Below are 20,977 nucleotides of genomic sequence, written 5' to 3' on the forward strand. Positions count from 1 at the left end.
GGGTGAGGAATTGCTCACGCCGTGTCCACACACCCATGTAGGCGTGCAGCTTTTTGGGAAGTGATGTTAGAAAGGTCACAGGATCAGATTGTTCAGGGTTGAGTGTGTGTCAGGGAAGGGGGCCTGACTTCTCTTCTGCTTAAATACCAAACAAATGCGATAAACGCTCAAGGAGTCTACAAGCACCAGCAGCAAAAGTCAGAGAAGAGAAAGAAGAGCTGTGATGGCAAACCACTGTAAGTTTTTCAGTTTGTAAAACAATCTGTAATATTCAAATATTATTGCAGAATGTATTTCTTTTTCTTTTAAAAACTAGGGAAAAATTCTGCTTCTTAGCACTTCTGTGTTCTGTTAACATACTTCCTTATGGACTGACAATTCTAACTATTATACAGTATACCCAATTTTTTTATGACTTTGATCATTTTCAGAAATAATAATTAATAATCTATTTTATCCTTTCCATTCTATCCAAAAGCTTTCGCAAAGTTGACTTAAAACAAAAAACACATTTTGTAGATTTTTACAAAAAAAAAATACACATTTATATATATATGCATTTTTTGAGCATATTAAGTGTTTTTAAGCATATTTAGGATTCTTTCGGTTTATATTTGTAAAGTTGCATTTAATTTCGCTTCAAATTTTACATTGACAAACACTTGCTGTATAAACATTCTTCACATTTTTTTACAAGTTTTTCTTTTTCGCTCTTTCTTTAGCAAATAATAGTTTTAGAATTTAGTTCATAATTACACAAAATTAGACATTCTTAGTTTGAAGCTGGTTTGTCCTGTTGTCTGTTTAATTGTTAGATTTTTTATTTAAACATAAACACTTAAGCATCTTAGATGTCTTTTCTTTTTTTAACTTGTCCTGTCCAACAGCTGGGCAGACAGATGAGAGCTGAGGGCCTCTTGTGTTGGACATATTTTACTTTAACAAGAGGGATATTAATCTTCAGACAAACCAAAGGCATGACTGAATTAACCCCTTTTGTAATTGAGGCCAAACTTTATTAATTTCAATCATGTTTGAAAATCTTTGGTGTTGGACCGGACGGAAAAGGAAAGGAGGGAAGAAGAGAGAGGGAGGGGGGGTGATAGTGGGAGGGGGGGGATAAGACCATGAAGCAGCATAGAGCAGACAATTTTACTGGTTGTTTATCATTACGGTAAGGTTCAAATGTAGTAAAAAAGGGCGGGGCCTGTCCACACACACACTGAAATGTTATCAACACACCTGCTAGCTGTAAAATGTCCACATGTCAACATGTACACAAAACAGATATTGTTCACACACGCATACTTATGCCTTTAAACCAACTAGTGTGAAATCTTTCATTCATTCAATCATGCAAACTATTAGTGCAAAGGTGAGCTAACACCTGTGCTCAGGTGAGTGTTTATGTTCTTCTAAATTGGATGGTGGAATGTGAAAAGAAGGAGGAGGAGCGCCTAGCCACCCCCACACCCAGACCCCCGCCGCAGCAGCAGCGGCAGCCGGAACCCCCCAACGCCACACGGCAGCAGGCAGGGGCCAACCACCCCCCGGGCGACCAAATCCGCCACCCAGGCCAGGACCAGCAGGACCGCCGCGAGGCCCCCAGAGCCAGAGAGCAGGGAAGCACGGGGGAAAGAGAGCAGCGCCCCAGCCCAACCAGGAGAGCAGCCCCCCCGCCGCGCCGGAAGAGCCCAACGCAGGGCCCCACCCGAGAAGGGCACCCACAGCCCCAGACGAGCACCCCATCACCACCCAGGAGTTCCGGGCATCCCCCCGCCCCAACCCCAGGTACGAGCCAGGACCCCCAAGGGAGACCCGCTCCGCGCTCCAGGCAGCCACCCACCCGGCCCACGGTTGGTCCAGGGAGGAGCTAGGCAGGGGCCAGCCACCCCCACCCCGTAGGAGAGCACCCCTGGGAAAAAGGGGGGCCCACAAGGGGTGTTGTAAACATGGCCCGACCAGGCTCGGCCACTGTTGGAAGTTTGGCGGGGCCCAGCGCCCAGGGGCAAGGACCAGAATCCACCCCCAGGGACACGGACACCCCCGGCTCAGGTGTAATGTGAACCCCCCCACCAAGCGGAGAGAGCGCCGCCTGGCCCAGGAGACCGGCACCCAAGGGACACGGCAGCCGCCGCCAAGGGACCCGTACCCCCCACCAGGGAAGGGGTAGGGGACAGATGGTCCTAGGTCCCACCTTCCTTGCAAAATGTGTGTGTGCGTGTATGTGTGTTTGAGAGGGTGTGCATGTGTGTGTGTTATATGTTGGAGTGTATATTTTGAGGGGTTAAGGGGTGTGTGTACTAAGGGGGGTGCAGTTAAAATTGGCGGGTAGGGCACTGAGGGACATCTCCTGATTACTCACAGTGATGTCCCCTCACCCTCCCCACCAAGGGGCCCTAAATGTCTAAGGTGCGGTTAAAATTGGCAGGTAGGGTGCTAGGAGGACATCAGCTGCTTGCTGGCAGTGATGTCCAAGCACCCCCCCCTACCAAGGGCCCTACATGTCTAAGGTGCAAATAAAACCGAAAGAGGGAAGCATCTTAGATGTCTTAAATTTTTTTCGGTTTACCCGGAGTTCTGCATGTAGATTTAAACTGCATCAGCAGAGGAACATTTTTAAGCAGCCATGTGTATTTACTATAGGAAACACGGATTCAGTTACCTTCAAAGGGGCAAGAACAGCTTTTAATCCATCATAATCTGCTGCAGGAAAACTTAATTGCTTTTAAAATGATCAAAATAACGTTAGCTGGTTTGCAGATACGTCCTACAACATAAAGACATACCTCCAAAAAATTATAGAAAAGGGATGTTTTTCTCTCTCTTCTCTATTTAGGTTCGGAAAATATCTTGGGTGAAGAACCAACAGCTTCACTGAAAATGTCACTTCTCTGTTGGTTTCCTTCAGGTTTGACTTCCAACGTGGACCTGAGAAGCCGTGAAAACAACTCCTCTCACCGTACGAAGGAAATCGATCGGGATCGTTTGATTGTCCGCAGAGGCCAGCCCTTCTCAGTCGCAGTACAGATCTGCGACTCTACGGTGCAGAACGGCCAACTGGAACTGGTCCTGCACCTTGGTGAGCACTGATACAGCCAGCTGGGATTCTAAACTGTTTCTATGGTTTTCCACTGTGCTTACAGGAGTAACAGTTTGATACGCATGAACAATTTTAGGTTACAAACCCAACATTTACAGGAGTCATCAAACTTTTTTTAGTATCAGTTTGAAATCCTTGTGATGTTTTTCGATTAGCAGCTCCAATCTTTCTCCGTTTCTAATGTTTACTTCTTCATTACTTTACTTCAGAGTGTTTGTTCTTCTATTAAGCAGTCAAATGAGCTGGGTTGTAACATAAAAGTGGGGCTTGTCCGTGATAAGTCTCATTTCTTGTTTAGATTTTTAGATGGGTTGTAGGGTAGGATCTTTGTAGCTGTGACTAGACGTCCATGTTTTTCCTTCCTGTTGTCTTTATGAGTTTAGATTTTGATTTATCCTTAATATTAGATTGTTATACTTGGACTAATACGATAATATCTATTTATACATGTGTATTTGTAAATAACAATTCACAACTCCAACCTTTCACTGTTTCTAATGTTTACTTCTTCATTACTTTACTTTGTGAAAAGTAATTATGTTAATGTGGTTTTCTATTAAACTAACAGATCAGTTTGTAACATAAGATGGGGGCTTGTCCAGGATGTGTCTCATTTCTTGTTTAGATTTTTAGACATGGGGAGCTGAGTGTAATCTTTGTAGCTGTGATTATATGTCTGTTTTCGTCTTTCTTTTTCTTGGATTTGTCCCATTTATCGTTTAGATTTTTTGACATGAGGTGTTTTTCTTCTGGTTGCCTTTATGATTTTATATTTTTGTGTATCCTCATTATTAAATTGTTATTCTTGGAATAGAAATAAGTAAAATTACAATATCTATAACTATATAGATAGATAGATAGATAGATAGATAGATAGATAGATAGATAGATAGATAGATAGATAGATAGATAGATAGATAGATAGATAGATAGATAGATAGATAGATAGATAGATAGATAGATAGATAGATAGATAGATAGATAGATAGATAGATAGATAGATAGATAGATAGATAGATAGATAGATAGATATAGATAGATAGATAGATAGATAGATAGATAGATAGATAGATAGATAGATAGATAGATAGATAGATAGATAGATAGATAGATAGATAGATAGATAGATAGATAGATAGATAGATAGATAGATAGATAGATAGATAGATAGATAGATAGATAGATAGATATCTTTGTAGTTTGCAATGATATTTTTTTCTCCTTGACTTTTTAGGAAAGAGAGATGAAGTCATGATCAAGGTCCAGAGGGAGAGTGGTGGTGCAGACCACTGGTGGTTTTCCCAGCAGGCAGCGCAGGATGAAGTGATGCTGACGTTGCACAGCCCAGCGGATGCTATCATCGGCCAATACCGTCTTGCTGTGCTAGTGATGTCACCCGATGGACACATTGTCCAAAAAATAGAGGGAGTCAGCTTCCACCTGCTGTTCAACCCTTGGAACAAAGGTGACGGGTCAAGACCTTTTTCCATCTTTTCAATAAAAGTTCAATGTTTGAATGAAATGAGTTTTTCCTCTTAAAGGTATGAGGAATTCGTGCTGTATTATGCATCATGTGACCTGAAGGGTGTGTGTCTGTGTGTTGGCAGATGATGCTGTATACCTGCCTGAAGAATCTCATCTGCAGGAGTACGTGATGAACGAGACTGGGATCATATACAGGGGTACCTCGGAATACATTAGCAGTATTCCTTGGAATTATGGGCAGGTAACTCGGACACAGTTTTACTGTGTGTGTTTTTGTCAGGTTAGCGTTCAGCTTGTGTGAATTTTCACAGTAGTGTGACAGCAGACATGAAAATCTTTTTGTTGGATGAAGGAAAAATTTTGAGGAGACGTGTGAAAATGTTGGTCAACCGCTCAAACAAGGGTTGGTCCTCTCACGACTTGCTGCAAGGACAGACGGCAGACAACAAGATTGACAGACGGGAATATTATCTTATATGAAAATAAATCACCTCAGTTTGAAAGTATTTTCTTGTGTCAGCACAAACAAAACTTTTCCATCAAAAACACTGAAGAAAGCATGTCCATCATAAAAGTACAGAGTTAACTTAAATTCACAAATAAAGCTAGAAAATGTGAATTTCCGCAGCAATTTCCACAGCTGAAAGCAGATAATTGAAGATGCTAAAATTAGAATAAAGTTCCAAAGGAAACCTGTGGAAGAATCTGCAAAAATTGCTGTGTTAAATCACCACAGATTAGATGGAAGGCATTTCTGCATAGTTCGCATACAGAGCAAGCAGTAGACTGTAGAGAGGAAAAGGTGGGGTGGGGTAACCATTTGCTCGGACCAGTTCAGGTCTATTAGGAAAATTTGAAGACAAACACTCACTTTTTCTAAATACAGTCGACGGGTCTAGCTTGAACTAAATGCTGCAGTTTATTTTTTTATTCCATCGCTTGCCACAGCTATGAATCACATGTGAGGGTTGGACAGACTTTCCTCTTTTAGTGGTTTTTGGACTGATCCGACTCAGAACGTGAGTCACAAAGACATCTGTTACAACTATTATGGTGTATTCAGACTAGACACATTTGGTTCACTTAAAGTTAACCTGGGCTGCACGGTGGCGCAGTGGTTAGCGCTCTTGCCTCACAGCAAGAAGGCCCCTGGTTCAAGTCCTGGCTGGGGGACATGAAAAATACATCAATTGGGGACCTTTCTGTGTGGAGTTTGCATGTTCTCCCCGTGTATGCGTGGGTTCTCTCCGGGATCTCCGGCTTCCTCCCACTGTTCAAAAACATGCTTCATAGGTTAATTGGCAACTCTAAATTGTCCATAGGTGTGAGTGTGAGAGTGCATGGGTGTGTGATTGTGGACATTCTACCCTGCGACAGACTGGGGACCTGTCCAGGGCATCCCCTGCCTACGCCCAAGTAGCCGGGATAGGCTCCGGCAGCCTCGTGACCCCGAAAGGGACAAAGCGGTACAGAAAATGAATGAATGAATAAAGTTAACCTTTTTTCAGCAGTTCCCAGACTTTCGCCGACCACATTTTTTTGTGAACTGATCCTGAACACGACCCGACTAATTCTAAAGGATTTGGAACAACTGTTTGGACTTTCCCCTCACTGTAGCTCTATGAATCAATGTTTTCTAGAAACCTGGAAAAACTATCATATACTGCATCACCAGCGCAGAGAAGTTAGGTCTTATTAAAATGTCTGCCATTTAAGACTGTTAAAAAGAAAACGCAGCAAAGTGTCAAACAAATATGCTCATAATGAACTATTTTCTTTCTTTGGTTTCCCTCTCATTGTTCAGTTTGAAGACAATATAATGGACATTTGCTTTGAAGTCCTGGACAACTCCAGAGAAGCCCTGAAGAACTCAAAGATGGACATGGAATGCAGAGCTGACCCGGTGTACATCAGCAGGATTATCACTGCGATGGTGACAAAATCAAGCAAACAGATTAAACAAAACCACATGACATGAGTGGATCATTTGATTTTGTAAACGTGCAGTCTGTTCCTCCTCGGCAGGTCAATGCCAACGATGATCACGGCGTGTTATTTGGGAGCTGGACACCGCCGTACTCTAACGGAGTTGCTCCGAGTAAATGGACTGGCAGTGTCCCCATCCTTCGGCAGTGGAGCAGCACCAGAGCCAGAGCAGTGAAGTACGGCCAGTGCTGGGTGTTTGCCGGTGTGGCGTGCACAGGTGAGGCTGTCGCAAACTCCAACTGTCCCCTGTGTTGGTGGTCAAACTTACCTGATCTGCACCTGATTGCTCCACAGTCTTGCGCTGTCTGGGAATCCCTACACGCCTCATCACAAATTTCTGCTCGGCTCATGACGTGGATGGGAACCTCTGTGTGGACGTAGTAGACACCTTTAACAGCCGGCAGGACAGCACCTGGTGGGACCAAACTCTGTGGTTTGCTTTTGCTTACAGTCAGTTCCTTGTGGTGAATTCTTTTTTCTTCTCATTGGTTCAGGAACTTTCACTGTTGGGTTGAGTCCTGGATGAGGAGAGATGATCTTCCAAAAGGAAACGATGGTTGGCAGATTTTGGACCCGACCCCGCAGGAAAGAAGTGATGGTACAGAACCACCTCTGACCTTCTTTTTGTGTGACAGACTGCAGAGTTGATGAAGGTTTGCTCCTCAGGCGTGTTCTGCTGTGGTCCATGTCCAGTGACGGCCATTAAGGAGGGAAACCTGCAAGTGAAGTACGACGCTCCCTTTGTATTCGCAGAGGTCAATGCTGATATCACACACTGGAGGGTCCTACCAAACGGCCAGCGACAGAAGGTGTTGTGTTTGTTTTAAACCATGAGATCCTATTTGAAACCAGTTAACTTCCAAATAACTTCCTGTTTCTGTTCTCAGGTATACGTTGACCAGAAATCAGTGGGAAGAAAAATCAGCACTAAAAGTGTTTATGGAGACTTCAGAGAAGATCTCACTGTGCTCTACAAATATCCTGAAGGTGAGGAAACCTGGTGTCAGTCCATACTCACATTCCCATATAAACAATGCTCTGGATCTTTGTTTCTTTGGTTTGATACAATTGCTGAGAACATCTATTATTTACTGTTCTAGTGTTGATTCATGGTAGGAAATTGGATTTGTCTTAAAATGACGGCTTTAGGTAATAATCTATTAACATTGGTAGTGTCACCTCCATAACACAGAGTCTTTGACACACCGTAACTCAATGAATTTTTACAGGATCGACTTAAATCAGCAGATTCTGACGTGAAGAGAAGTGGCTCTACATATTGGTTTTTCACCAATGTGAAACAGATAACCAACTCACAATGCTGCATGACAGCGCAAAGACGCTTTTCTCCACAATCAACTGATTCACGTTGATTATGTAAGCACTTCACTATTGTGCAGTGTTGCATATCTGCGCAAGGCTGCTTTTTAAACGATCAAAGAGTTAAGGCAGTCAAAAAAATGTCAACATTGAAGCTACAGCTGTGGTGAAACAGAGTTAATCAGAAAGGACAGAATTGATCCTTGAATTGATTCCTGTCTTGTATCAGGTTGAGTTTCATTTTTAGCTCTTATTCATCAACTAAATCAGGGCACAACCTCAGACGCACTTAGGAATTTCACCGAGACAGCTAACCTATTGCCTAGTGTGGCCTGTTTTCTTTATCATAGTCAATGGTTTATTGACATATGGGCTTTAAAGTATCTGGTTAAAAAAGTTCTACATTTTAAATAATATCAATAATAATTTCGGGGCTAACTTACACAGTCCTAGATACAGATGCTACAAATGTTGATTTTGACCTTTGAACTGTGATCAACGTTCTTATTAGGACTTGTAACTGTCATTTTTATTGGTTTAATTTAAGTATGACAACAAGCCATCCATCCATCCACATATTTTACAGTTACATTAGAGGGGTTATGAATCTTCAGACACATGAGGTGTATGTTTGAATAAACTCCTTTTGTTTTTGAGGCTAAATATTATTTGTATTGATTATGTTTGCATACATTTCTTGTTGGAGTGAATGGAAAAATAGAAGAAAGAAGAAGAGTTAGAGATTTTGAATAAGGGTACATAACAAAGGGGGAGAAAAAAAGGGGGGGTAAAGAAGTTGGAGTGGTAGAAAGCCAAAACAACAAGTTGCTGGAGATAAGGGTGGGACCTGTCTACGGACACTAAAATATTACTTCAAATACCCTCACCCCAAAACAAATTAACACTGACACAATAAAGCAAGGCAAGGCAAGTTCATTTGTTTAGCACAATTCGTACAGAAAGTACTTCAAAGTGCTTCACAACACAGGAAAAGTCACAATTAAAATTAAAATCACAATACATAACACTGCAAAGATTGAAAACATACATAATCATTATAAAATTTACTTTAAAAGAAAGGAAAGGGAAAAGAAAATGAAAAGAGGTGTGGATAAGGACCCTTCAGTCATATCCACGGCTAAACAGGAATGTTTTGAGTCAATATAACTACAGCTCAGGTGTTACCCAGCTGCTGTTGGGTGAAGAGAGGCAAGTTAGTGACACTAATTAACCTCTGAAGCATATTTTTGGACTGTGGGAGAAAGCCAGAGTGCCTGGAGAAAACCCATGCCATGTATGTACATGCAAACTCCTCACAGAAGGGTCCCAGCAGGGAATTGAACCAGGGCCTTCTCACTGTGTAGCAAGAGTGTTAACCACTGGACCACAATGCAGCCAAGTTTTTTTGCTTACCTGTAATTTTTTTCACAATAGGGTCCAAGGAAGAGCGCACCGTGTTTCAGAAAGCGGGGCGTCGAGTCACACAGCCGACTAATGAGAGCACAGAACCTCCACAACTGCAGCTGCTCATCAAACATGCAAGGCCGGTTTTTGGATCCGACTTCGATGTGATCGCAGAGGTTTGCAGCTCAGGGTGAGGACCGATCTGTTGTCTTTGGTGCTGTGAATATGACTGTGGGTTCACAGGTGAGAAACGACGGAGACGAAGATGCCCAAGTTCAGCTGACGGTGCTGGCCACAGGTGTGACGTACAACTCTGTCCACCAGGGGGAGTGCCAGAGGCAGATGATAAGGGTGACGGTGGCAGCTCATGAGGGTCAGCAGAGCTCTGATGCAGATGACGCTCCGATGTTTTTTCAAACCACACTGACGTCTTCAACCTTTTGTTTTTTAGGCCACAGAGAAGTGCTGCGTCTGCGCTACAAGGATTATGCCGAGTGCACCTCCGAGCATCACCTAATCAGGGTGAAAGCCTTCGCCGAGGCTCAGGGGCAGAACCAACCCCTCATGACTGTGGCCGACGTCCCACTGAGCGTCCCTGAGCTGCTCGTACAGGTGCGTGCTATGGATGTCCTACAACAGTCAGTATTTTCAAATGTGCCCTTTCTGTGACCATGTAACCATGACAACACTTGTTTTGTACAGATGATAGTTCACAGGTACAAACAGACTGCAGGCAGAGCTTCAAAGTAAAGTAGGAGGAGTTTATCCTGGTCACATGACTGTAAAGAAGCAGATACCAGGACTCAAAAACACACTATAGAATCTTTAAAACATGAACTAGTAAGTTTAAATTATTATGTAAACCGAAAATTGTGGGATGCTTTGACATGACTCTTCATTCAGTTCCACTTTAAATCCCTCAATCCTCATCCTCATCGGTCTGAAGGCTGACAGCAGGTTAGAAATTAATAACCAGAATATTAACTAACATAAATGAAATAAAATGATTTGTGTTTGAACATCTACAGTTCTTCATAAACAGAGATGTCGGCTGTTTTATATTTTTAGGAGTAAATATTGTTCCTCACTTATGCAAAAGTATTTACATTTTGGGCCAAACACCTAAAAAGGCGTTGGTGTTACCTTATTTAATGAGGCTGAAATTCTTTTTTGATTGACCTTCATTTACAAGATTTAATTTTTATCATCTAATTTATCATCTTTCTAGTTTTCTTGTTATTTTTAAGACAAAAATAGCTCTCTGGTAAGCTTGTTCTCATTTCTCTTTTTTATAAACATTATCCACAATGAAGACTGAATTATTTAGGTTTTTGATATTTTATTTCAGACTTGTCTTCAAAAAGGAAAAACCGGGCAAGATAGACCAAAAATACAAGAAAAATCTGGATCTTTTTTCTGTTTTTATACTTAAAAGGTATTTTTATGTCCATTCCTGGCTTTTATGTATTCTTTTAACCCTTGTGCTATCTTAGATGATCCCACCCTTACATTGACACGTTCTCCCTACCATGACAAAGGTGGATAAAGGTGGAAAGATTTCATGTAATCCATGGACACCAGTGAAGATCACAAATCATTGAAGAAAAAAAGGTTCAGAGCACTGTTTAGTGGGTCTAGATGACCCAACTCCCAATGGTAAAGTGCCTAGGATAGCACAAGGGTTAATAATAATAATAATAATAATAATAATACATTTTATTTATAAGGCGCCTTTCTGGGCACTCAAGGTCGCCGCACAGCATGTATACAGTTAAAAATACAATAAACACTTAAAACAACAACAACAATTTAAATAAATACAAAATTAAATAAAAAATATATAAAAACGTGAAAAGGTTAATGTTAAAGTGAATAGGCCATTTGGAAAAGATGAGTTTTTAGCTTTGATTTGAAATGTGGGAGTGTGTCAGTGTTGCGGAGGTCAGGGGGGAGTGAGTTCCAAAGCTGGGGAGCAGAGCAACTGAATGCCCGGCTCCCCATGGTGACAAGACGGGCAGAAGGGACAGAAAACTGGGTAAAAGAAGAGGAGCGGAGGGAGCGAGCAGGTATGGAGACATGAAGGAGGTCAGAGAGATATGGAGGTGCAAGGTTGTGAAAGGCTTTGAATGTGTAGAGCAAGATTTTGTATTGAATGCGGAATGGGATGGGTAGCCAGTGAAGCTGTTGAAGAATAGGTGTGATATGGTTGATGGAGGGAGTGCGTGTGATGATACGAGCAGCTGAATTCTGAACCATTTGAAGTTTATGGAGGGTTTTTTGTGGGAGACCAAATAGAAGAGAGTTACAATAGTCCAGGCGGGAAGTAACAAGACTATGTACCAGTACAGCAGTGGACTGAGTAGTGAGGGAGGGACGTAGACGTTGGATGTTGCGTAGATGGAAGTAAGCTGATCTGGTGACGCTGTTTATGTGAGAAGTGAAAGAGAGACTACTGTCGAGGATGACACCCAAACTCTTTACCTGAGGGGAGGGAGAGATGGTGGAGCCGTCAATGGAAAGAGAGAAATGGTTGGTCTTGCTCAGGGTGGATTTGGTGTCTATCAGAAGAAGTTCAGTTTTATTGCTATTGAGTTTTAAAAAGTTTGAGGTGAACCAGGATTTGACTTCATTGATGCAGTCAACCAGTGCTTATGGAGGCAGTGTGGAGTTGGGTTGGCTGGAAAGGTAGAGCTGGGTGTCATCCGCATAGCAATGAAAATGGATGTGGTGTTTTTGGAAAATATGACCAAGCGGGAGAAGGTAGATAATAAAGAGGAGTGGACCGAGCACAGAACCCTGAGGGACACCAGTTGTGATGGGGACAGAATGAGAAGTGAAAGATTTCAGTTGGATAAACTGAGTACGGTCAGACAGGTAGGAATGAAACCAGGAGAGGACGGTGCCAGAGATGCCAATGGAAGAGAGTCTGTTCAAGAGGATAGAATGAAAAATGGTGTCAAAAGCTGAACTGAGATCAAGTAAAAGAAGGATGGATAATAAACCACAGTCAGCAGAGAGGAGAAGGTCATTAGTAATTTTTAGAAGAGCAGTTTCAGTACTATGAAGGGGACGGAAGGTGGATTGGAAAAGTTCATACAGATTATTGGAGGACAGATGAGCATGAAGCTGAGCAGATACTGCTTTCTCAAGAATTTTTGAAATGAATGGAAGGTTGGAAATGGGACGGTAATTATTGAGGTCTGTGGGATCTGCACCCAGTTTTTTAAGTATGGGAGTGACAGCAGCAGTTTTCAGTGCAGGAGGAACGATTCCAGAGGTGAGGGAAGCATGGATTATGATGTTGATGAGAGGACAAAGAGAGGGAGCTGTAGCTTTAACAAGGATGGTGGGCAGTGGGTCAAGCTGGCATGTGGAAGGTTTGGATTTTTTAATTAATGTAGTTATTTGACTAACTGTGGGTAGGGTAAATGAAGAAAACGAATCATCAGACGTAAAAGATGGAATGGAAGATAGAAATGGAGCAGAGTAGGGGGTAAGCTGTTGATGAATAAGGTGGATTTTTGTGGTGAAAAATGAAGCCAAGGTGTTGCAGAAATCAGTTGAATAGAGATGTGATGGAAGGGAGTCAGGAGGTTTGATGATGTTAGAGATGAGGGAGAAAAGAATCTTTGAATTTTCTTTATTTGAATTGATGAGATTGGAGTAGTAAGCAGATCTGGTTTTAGAGATGCACTCTTTATAGTGGAGAATGTGCTGTGTGTACATGTCTTTATGGATACTTAGTCCGGTTTTGGTGTAGAGTCTTTCAAGTTGGCGGACTTTTGCTTTTAACTGTCTTAGAGAGGGGGTGTACCAGGGTGCAGTGTAGGTGAATGAGACAGATCTGGATTTGAGTGGAGCAAGTGTGTTGAGGATGTGGTGCAGGTGTGTGTTGTAGTGTGAAACAAGTTGATCTGGAGCTGTAAAACTGTCTGTATTTGGAAGTTCACTGATCAGGGCAGATAAATTCTCCAGGTTGATACCCTTAGCATTACGGAAGGTAATATTGCGTGAAGGCTTGTGTTTGGAAAGAAACAAATTGACATTAAATGTCACAAGCATATGGTCGGAAAACGGGATGAAGTTTGATTTACAGTCCATGGGTATGATACCTGAGCAGCAGATTAAGTCCAGAATGTGTCCTTTTGAGTGAGTGGGAAAATCAACAAATTGTTGAAAACCAAAACTCTCCAAACAGGATAGGAAATCATTAGTAAGTGAATTGTTAACATTATCCAGGTGAATATTTAGGTCTCCTAGTAATAAAACATTTGGTGAAAGAGCAGAGATATATGTTAGAAAAGTTGAAAAGTCTGACATGAAATCCTTGTTTGGTTTTGGTGGTCTGTAAATAGTGGCAATGATGGTCGGGGTGGATCCAGAAAGCTGACATACAGTGGCCTCAAATGACTGGATGGTAGGAACTGTCATAGGAGCTGCTCTCAAACACTCACGGAAAATTAATGCAAGACCACCTCCACGACCAGTGACACGTGGTTGGGAGAAATAAACAAACCCTGTTGGAGTGGCGTCGTTCAGATCCATTAAGACATTCTTCTGCTGCCACGTTTCAGTCAGGCATAAAAAGTCTAATTTACCGTCCACCACCAAATCCTGGATGAGATGGCCTTTTTTGGTGAGAGAGCGGGTGTTCAGTAGACCAAAGTTTACTTTTGAGCTGCTGCCGGTGGTTGTGTTCGACGTTCTTGGGACTCGCACCAGGACACGTTCAGCCCGGCGACCCGTGTTTCTCTTTAAGGTGCGAGTAGTGGACCAAAAAGAAGGGATGGAGCTGGAGTTGTCATATTGAAAGTTCCGATGACTGCCCCGATGAATAGTTCTGCGGCGGAAAATGTAGGGAAGATCCAGTCGCTGGAGGAAAGCAGGTGCATTATGTAGGGGTATGTGGAGCTTAGCCTCGGAGGCAGGGTGCTGGAACAGGGCTTTCACTGGGTGGCGAGCAACCCACAGGATGAACCAAAGGAGTACCAGCCACACACAGTTAATCCACATCGCTATTTAAACTGGTTGCCACTCAAAAGTAAGCAGTGCAGGCCGGCCTGGTGCTAGAGGTTAGCAGTGCTGGGCACAATCTTGTCGACAGCTCTATGCTGATAGGCAGGAGATGCCTCCTGAAAAGTGAAGTGGACTGAAGCAGCAGCAGGTTAGCAGAGTAGCAGGCCTCACACGAGGAGTGGAACCAGGAGTGGACTGTAGCAGCAGCAGGTTAGCAGAGTAGCAGGCCTCACACGAGGAGTGGAACCAGGAGTGGACTGAAGCAGCAGCAGGTTAGCAGAGCAGCAGGCCTCACACGAGGAGTGGGTTACACACCTTGGGAGCATCTTAATTTCATTGTGCATATTAAGATAACAAAGGAATTTCTGAGTTTTATGACAAACTCCTAAACTTTATTTTTTTATTTCAAACCAATAATCATGTGTAAACTCTTTGAGTAAAACAAAATGAATTTTGAGAACAAATTTGTCACTGACTTGACTCATAAAATTGTAAACCAAATCAGTTAGTAAACTTCTGAATCTTTTGATTCAGTCTAGAAATTTAGCCCTAAACCCATCAACCCTTGAGTTGTGTCAAAATAAGAAACAGGAAAACTGTAAACGATCCTTAACACCATCCGGAACCAATGGAATGACTGAATGTGAATGAACAATAAGCCTGAATCAAAGCTTTATTTTATGTGCAAACACTTTAGCCCCCTATTTTCTTTCTTTTTCAGATTCAGGGGAAGGCTGCGGTCAAGCAACAAGTGACTGCTAAGATCTCCTTCACCAACCCTCTGCCAGTTCCACTGAAGGGTGGTGTTTTCACGGTGGAGGGGGCAGGCTTGCTATCAGCGACTCAGATCCATGTGAAGTAAGTAGAGCTGAGGGACTTTTAAAGAAGGAATACAATTATTTTCACAATTTTTACTTCAAACTCCAAATGTTTGCCTCTAGAATTCAATACATCACACTCAACATTTACTGTATAAAGTGAAATGCTAGTAGTTTAGTGCAATGTATTTCTTTGACCACAAGGTGGCAGCACATGTTAACCATAAGCACACCCTCTGCAGTTGCAAAACTGGTTTTAGCCATGTGACTTTTACATTTATATTATATATTATAATATTAATATTTATAATATAAATAATTAATATTTAATCATTATCAGTAATTAACAGTAAATAGCACTGCATCATATTAGTATTAAATATCAATATCAAAATATTGATATTAAATGTTAATATTTGAATAATATTACAATATTAATGTAATCATATTTAAATTACCTATTTATTGTATTACTATATCACAATTTCCCTTCAGTCACTAACAATATTTCCACTTTTCTTCTCAGAGGGGAAATCTTACCGGGGCAGAGAGTGGAGGTAAGCTTCCCCTTCTCCCCCATCAGGACGGGTGTGAGGAAGCTCCTGGTGGACTTTGACTCAGACAGACTGATGGATGTGAAGGGAACCGCCACTCTGGTCGTCCGGAAGATAACCGGGAATTACATCCGAGGAATTTCGGGTATTTTTGGAAACTTAGCTTTGACTGACCCGTTCGTCTGACAGGATTTTCCTCTGGAATTAACAGGACGGTTCTGCTGCCCATAGCTTCCTGTAGCCTGATAATCTTTCAGGTCTGATCCAACAAACTCAGCAGCTGGGAAAAGCAAAGTTAAAGTTTGATGTATGAAGCTATGCAAGAAGCATACTGCCTCATACTCTCATTACTGTTTATTAGTTTTACCATCACCCATTTACATACATGTTATTTGAACATTTTTGTCACAGTGTTGTTTTCATTTTAGAGTAACCTACAGCAAAAAAGAATAATAAAAAACTGAAAAAGTCACTTAATTAAAACCTTTTCTGTGCTTGTTTATCAAAAAAGTTCAGTCGTTGCCAGCTGAATGAAATAAACTCTTTACAGAAATTAGGGTTCAACTCATTTACATTTTTAAAACAAACTAAAGATAAACATGTGAATCCATGGTATCCAAATTTCTCCCAAAAGAAGAAAAACATTCTTTTCTCTGTAGCCTCTCTTCTAGTGTTCAAACATAAATTCTAACGTCCAAACGATGTAATGGAAATGTAAATCCAAAAGAAAAAAGGGATGACGTCACCAAAATGAAGGTGCCTTAGTTTCACCCATTAACTTGGATTTCTTGGACAGGTTATCCTTTCTATTTTTTCTTTCTTCCTGGGTTCCCCTCGCAGCCTTCCCCAGATTTTTCTGCTTGTTTCCTCCACTGACAGCCACCAAAAACGGTCCCTTTATTCTTATCTTGCTGGTGACTCCACCCACTTCCTCCACCTAATTTGACACTGTATACTCAACAAAATTTATGTAAACTTTCCATACGAACCTAAAGTAAGGAGACTTAAGTTTCCATGAGGATACTTGAAGAAGCCACAACACAGCTAAACATTCACAGACAATTTTATTTTTGATTGAAATTATTTCACATCATAGTTGTTACTCTTCCTGTCAAAGATGTTTGTATTCTTATTACAACAGCCACGGAGCAGCAGCAATAATAATAATTATATAATAACAACCCAGCAGGAGAAGCAGATCAATGCGACTGGAAAAGAGAGAACCACGGAGAACCCTGCATGGTTCTCAGGACCTGGACCTCACTAACAGTTTTGTTGGCTTGAATGAAGGTGATGGTCCATAGCAACCACTCCATTTTCTTCATGTTTGGGGCGGAAAAAGATGTGCAACAGCTTGATTACACTGTTCTGTTGTCGGAATGCTGACGTGAAACCGGCTGATCAAACAGCAAAACTTTTTCTGACGATGCGTTCACTGTCCAAATAATGCGAAGGTTTTTTACAAAATCTTTTCATCTGGATTCACCTCCAACAGCCCAGATCTGTTCCGCGTTTTCTGTAAAAAACTACTTGGACATCCTGTAAAAATGGTAGCATCCTATTTTAGCAATAAGTCATAGATCGACAGCTCCAATAACAAACTGCCTGGTTACTATGGCAAAAGTAAGTGTGTAGTAACAGTAGTTTTCAAGATAAACTTATCGACAATCGAAAACAGAGTTTTTAAGCATATAAAGCAGTATGCAGCACCTTTTAAGGAAATTAATTTTTTTTATGTATTGGTTTCAACAAAGTCCGTGTTTGTAAGGTTAATCCTGTCATGTGACTCCTAAACTATTACATTTGCCAAAAAAACACAACCAAATTGATGCTACAGAAGCTTTTAGAGACATTTTTATCAGTTTCATCTGTTAATAGTTTTTTCTTTAATGCTTATTCTGACTAATGATGGAGAATGGGCTCCCCCTGCTGGCCTCTAGCAGCACCAGCATAGAACCAAACTGAACATGAAGATTCAAGCTTCGTGTCAAGTGATGCGGTTTCTCTCCCTTCCAGTCTTTCTGCTAAACTAAACTAACCGGCTGCTGGCTGGATTATCACAATAAATGGATAAACATTTTTAAATGAGTTCTCCTTTCGGGATATTTTCCCCCCTCCCAAAGTGGCAAACAGGACAAAAACATCAGGGATCAAAAGAAAGGACAGTAAAGTTTTCTGCTCGTCGACATGTGGAACCACCAGCTTTATTGAAGAAAAGAAAAAAAAAAAAAAGCTTCAGTGGATTCCACCTCTGATATGATTATCTAAAAATTGTTTAGGAAACGAGGAACATTTGCATCTTTGTAAAAAAACAAAACAAAAAAAGACCACAATTAGAACATAAGTGTCAGCTTCAGTCTCTAAACCGCCGCGAGCAACACGATAAAAGCTCTGGACGGACGGGACTGCTCCTCTTCAGTCCTGAACTGTGATGGAAAAGTGAATAAACCACTTTTATCATTCCAAACCATTTTTTTTTTAAAAGAACACTTACAAAATAAAAAGATTAGATGAACGTGCAAGAAAAAAACAGGAAACCTTTAAGTGATCAAATCAAAGAAACATTTAAAAACTATTAAGATGCATCAGAAACATTTTTTTTTTCAGATTACAGTGCACTTTGTGTGAAAAAAAAAACAAAAAGAACCACACAGATGAAGGCAACAACAGACCGCCAGCAGAGGGCGACTGAGGGGAGAGGGAGGAAAGAGGGATTGAAAAAGAGGAAAGCACTATTTACACGTGTATATACATCATACAGGATATGAAAGAGCATGATGTCTAAAGTGAGACCCAAACACAAACCGAGTCTGCGGACCGACAGAAAACCGTCATGGCACCCAATAAATAAGTCTTGTGGACGGCGTCCTGTCCAAACATCTAAAGACTAACTCGAATAAATTATACGGATGGATGCAGTCAGACCGTTTCTTTACACCCAATGATGGCCGCTGGCGTTTGGGCAGACCGCTTGAAAGGAATGTAGACACTACCCTTCCACCGGCGTGTCCTGCTGCAGCACCCAGACTCAACGTGTGGTTGAGATCCGTCCCGCCCGCTGCGAAGGGTTACGAAAGCCTAAAAACTTCCCAGTAGAGTATAAATACAGCAGAAGTTCGGGTAAAAATCAACGTCCAAGCAGCCGGGGTCGAATCCACGCCTTGGGGGAAACAATTTCACAAAGCAGCTGAACTCCAGGACCGGGTTTGGCAGGTCCTCCAAACCCCCCACCCCCCCAAAAAAATCTTGCAGAGGATATGAAAATATACAACTCTCAGCTGGTGATGGCCTGTGCATGATCCCCCTCGGGCACAGACACGTCCGCCGGTGGCTGTCCTCTTTGTTGGCGTTGGGGTCGAGTTTTTAAAAGGTCTCTGGCCTTGAACAGCTGATTATATAAATATGAGGCAGTCCCAAACCTCCCCACCTAGCTACTGCGTTCTGCAAAACGGGGTAGGGATTTATTTACACTGAAAGTGTTCCTACAGAGCTCCTGTAACGCATCGTGGGTCGTCTCTTCATTTATAGAAATGTATCATACGAAAGCACAGATATCTGGAAAAATATGTTAATTCACGTTGATAAAAATCTTTTTTTTTTTCCTTTGCTTTTACATAAGGGGTTAGGCACAATCTTCTTTCTCCAAGGTAGCACCTCCATCTTCCCAGTGGATGAGAAGGAGAATCCGAAGAGGCGCTCTCATGTGGACACGTCTGTTCGCGGAGCTACATCCTGGATCCGTTTGATCGTTCAGAGATTGAGCCTCCGTCATTGCACAACAGGGCGAAAAGCAGGGGGCGTGTCCTTTACAGGAACCCAATTCAGGTTGTATTAGAAAAGAAAAGACTTGAAAGGCTGAAGACAAAGGCCTCGCATAGTCACTCAAGTCCTCAAAGTTCTCGTTGTACAGTATTTCCCTGGGAGTATACGGTCCATGAAGTGGTTCTGATTCGACCTCTTGGTCTGGTTTCACTAAAGGGGGCAAAATGAAGCTGAATGAAACGTCGTGATCCTGGCGCCAGAACGACATCTGACTTCCTGGATGAAGCATGGCCTCGCCTTTCAGTCTTTGTGTGTGTGTGCGTGGGTGTAGACGGGGAGTGGGGCGGGGGATTGTGGACGATCACCAGGCCTCTGTGTACCGAACATCCACGTCTTTTAGGTTGGGCAGTTTGGCCTGCATGGAACCAAAAACAACAAAGTCAGTCAGGTGATGTACTTTTCCCTCTGACTGTTGACTTTAAATTGAACAAACAAGGTAAAAACTTTCAAGCTTCATGAATTTAAAGAGCTGTGGTTTAGTAGAGGCCCGATCCTCCCACGTACACTGAATCTCACAGAGTCATATTATGCAGCATTCATAATTGACTTTGGAGTGCCACAGGGCTTTATGTTAGGCCCCCACTTTTTCCTTATAAGTCCTCCTCTTACATTTTAAAAAGCAAATTCTTTTCCTTTTCTAATTTGTATTTGATTTCAACAAACATTAATATTAATATTAAAACACAATTGAGCTTTTTCAGGTGCATTACATGTTTTTTTCAGTAATTCAAACAGTTTAGCATTTTCAGCTTGTCATCATTTCAGTAAACATGTCATTTAGCATTTTTAGCATTGTTTGCTAATATTAAATATTGCTAAAATTATATACAAAGTTTAACAATGATTCAGCAAAACATGTTTAAGTGGACTAAAATATACTTCCAAAAATAATTATATCAAACAATGCTAATTTAAAAAGATGAAAAGCTAATTATTACCAAGATAATACTAAGGGGTAAATAGAAGGGTATAAAGCTTTAGTTTCTGCAGAGAAGCAGTAGTTCATTAGAAATTTGCCTCTGAGTTTTGGGCGTGAACCGTTGGCACGGAGAGACCTTGCCTTCCTTCCTCTCAGCTCTCTGTTTACGTGCTTTCCTGCTAGCTTACAGCCCCTCACAACCTCAACCTTACATTAGCGGTGCAACAAAAATGGCAAACAATATTGGAGCTATCCAGCCGAACATTTTTAAGACCAGATAGCATCTCAGACCAGGAAAACAAAGATGTACATGGATTTAGCATGTGGCCTGCATCAAAAATATGATCTTTTTCTGCTATTGATTTACATCTTTTTAAATCTAGAAATACACAGAAATGTAATCTTAAGCCTAATTTTCTTGTTTCTTGTGGGTCTTTAGAGACCACTCCATTGAAAATGTTTTTTTCTCCTGCTAAGATGTCTGTGAAGCAGCAGAGTTCACACAGACGCTCACCTATAACTAGATTGATTAAAGAGAATTTAAAAAAAT

General features: G+C 41.6%; 2 protein-coding genes across 3 annotated transcripts in view; one reads left to right on the top strand and one right to left on the bottom strand.

The window, feature by feature from the left end:
* The first annotated feature begins 106 nt into the window (after positions 1-106).
* Positions 107-16,239, top strand: LOC101168458 (protein-glutamine gamma-glutamyltransferase 2). Its single transcript, XM_023955994.1, has 15 exons — positions 107-236; positions 2,912-3,082; positions 4,338-4,568; positions 4,711-4,829; positions 6,393-6,521; positions 6,614-6,791; positions 6,869-6,989; positions 7,069-7,172; positions 7,241-7,383; positions 7,462-7,561; positions 9,329-9,474; positions 9,542-9,671; positions 9,750-9,910; positions 15,036-15,172; positions 15,659-16,239. Exons 1-15 carry the CDS (start codon positions 224-226, stop codon positions 15,870-15,872), a joined length of 2,097 nt encoding a protein of 698 aa, XP_023811762.1. The 5' UTR covers positions 107-223; the 3' UTR covers positions 15,873-16,239.
* A 492-nt stretch (positions 16,240-16,731) lies between these two features.
* Positions 16,732-20,977, bottom strand: part of cmip (c-Maf inducing protein) — a 43,857-nt gene continuing 39,611 nt past the window's right edge. For both annotated transcript variants that reach the window (XM_023955992.1, XM_023955993.1), the window contains exon 21: positions 16,732-19,863. In XM_023955992.1, coding sequence (XP_023811760.1) covers positions 19,810-19,863 — 54 coding nt within the window. In that variant the 3' untranslated portion in view covers positions 16,732-19,809. The remainder of the gene's footprint in view (positions 19,864-20,977) is intronic.

This window comes from Oryzias latipes, chromosome 6 (genome assembly GCF_002234675.1).
Source record: "Oryzias latipes chromosome 6, ASM223467v1".
NCBI classification, from domain to species: domain Eukaryota; kingdom Metazoa; phylum Chordata; class Actinopteri; order Beloniformes; family Adrianichthyidae; genus Oryzias; species Oryzias latipes.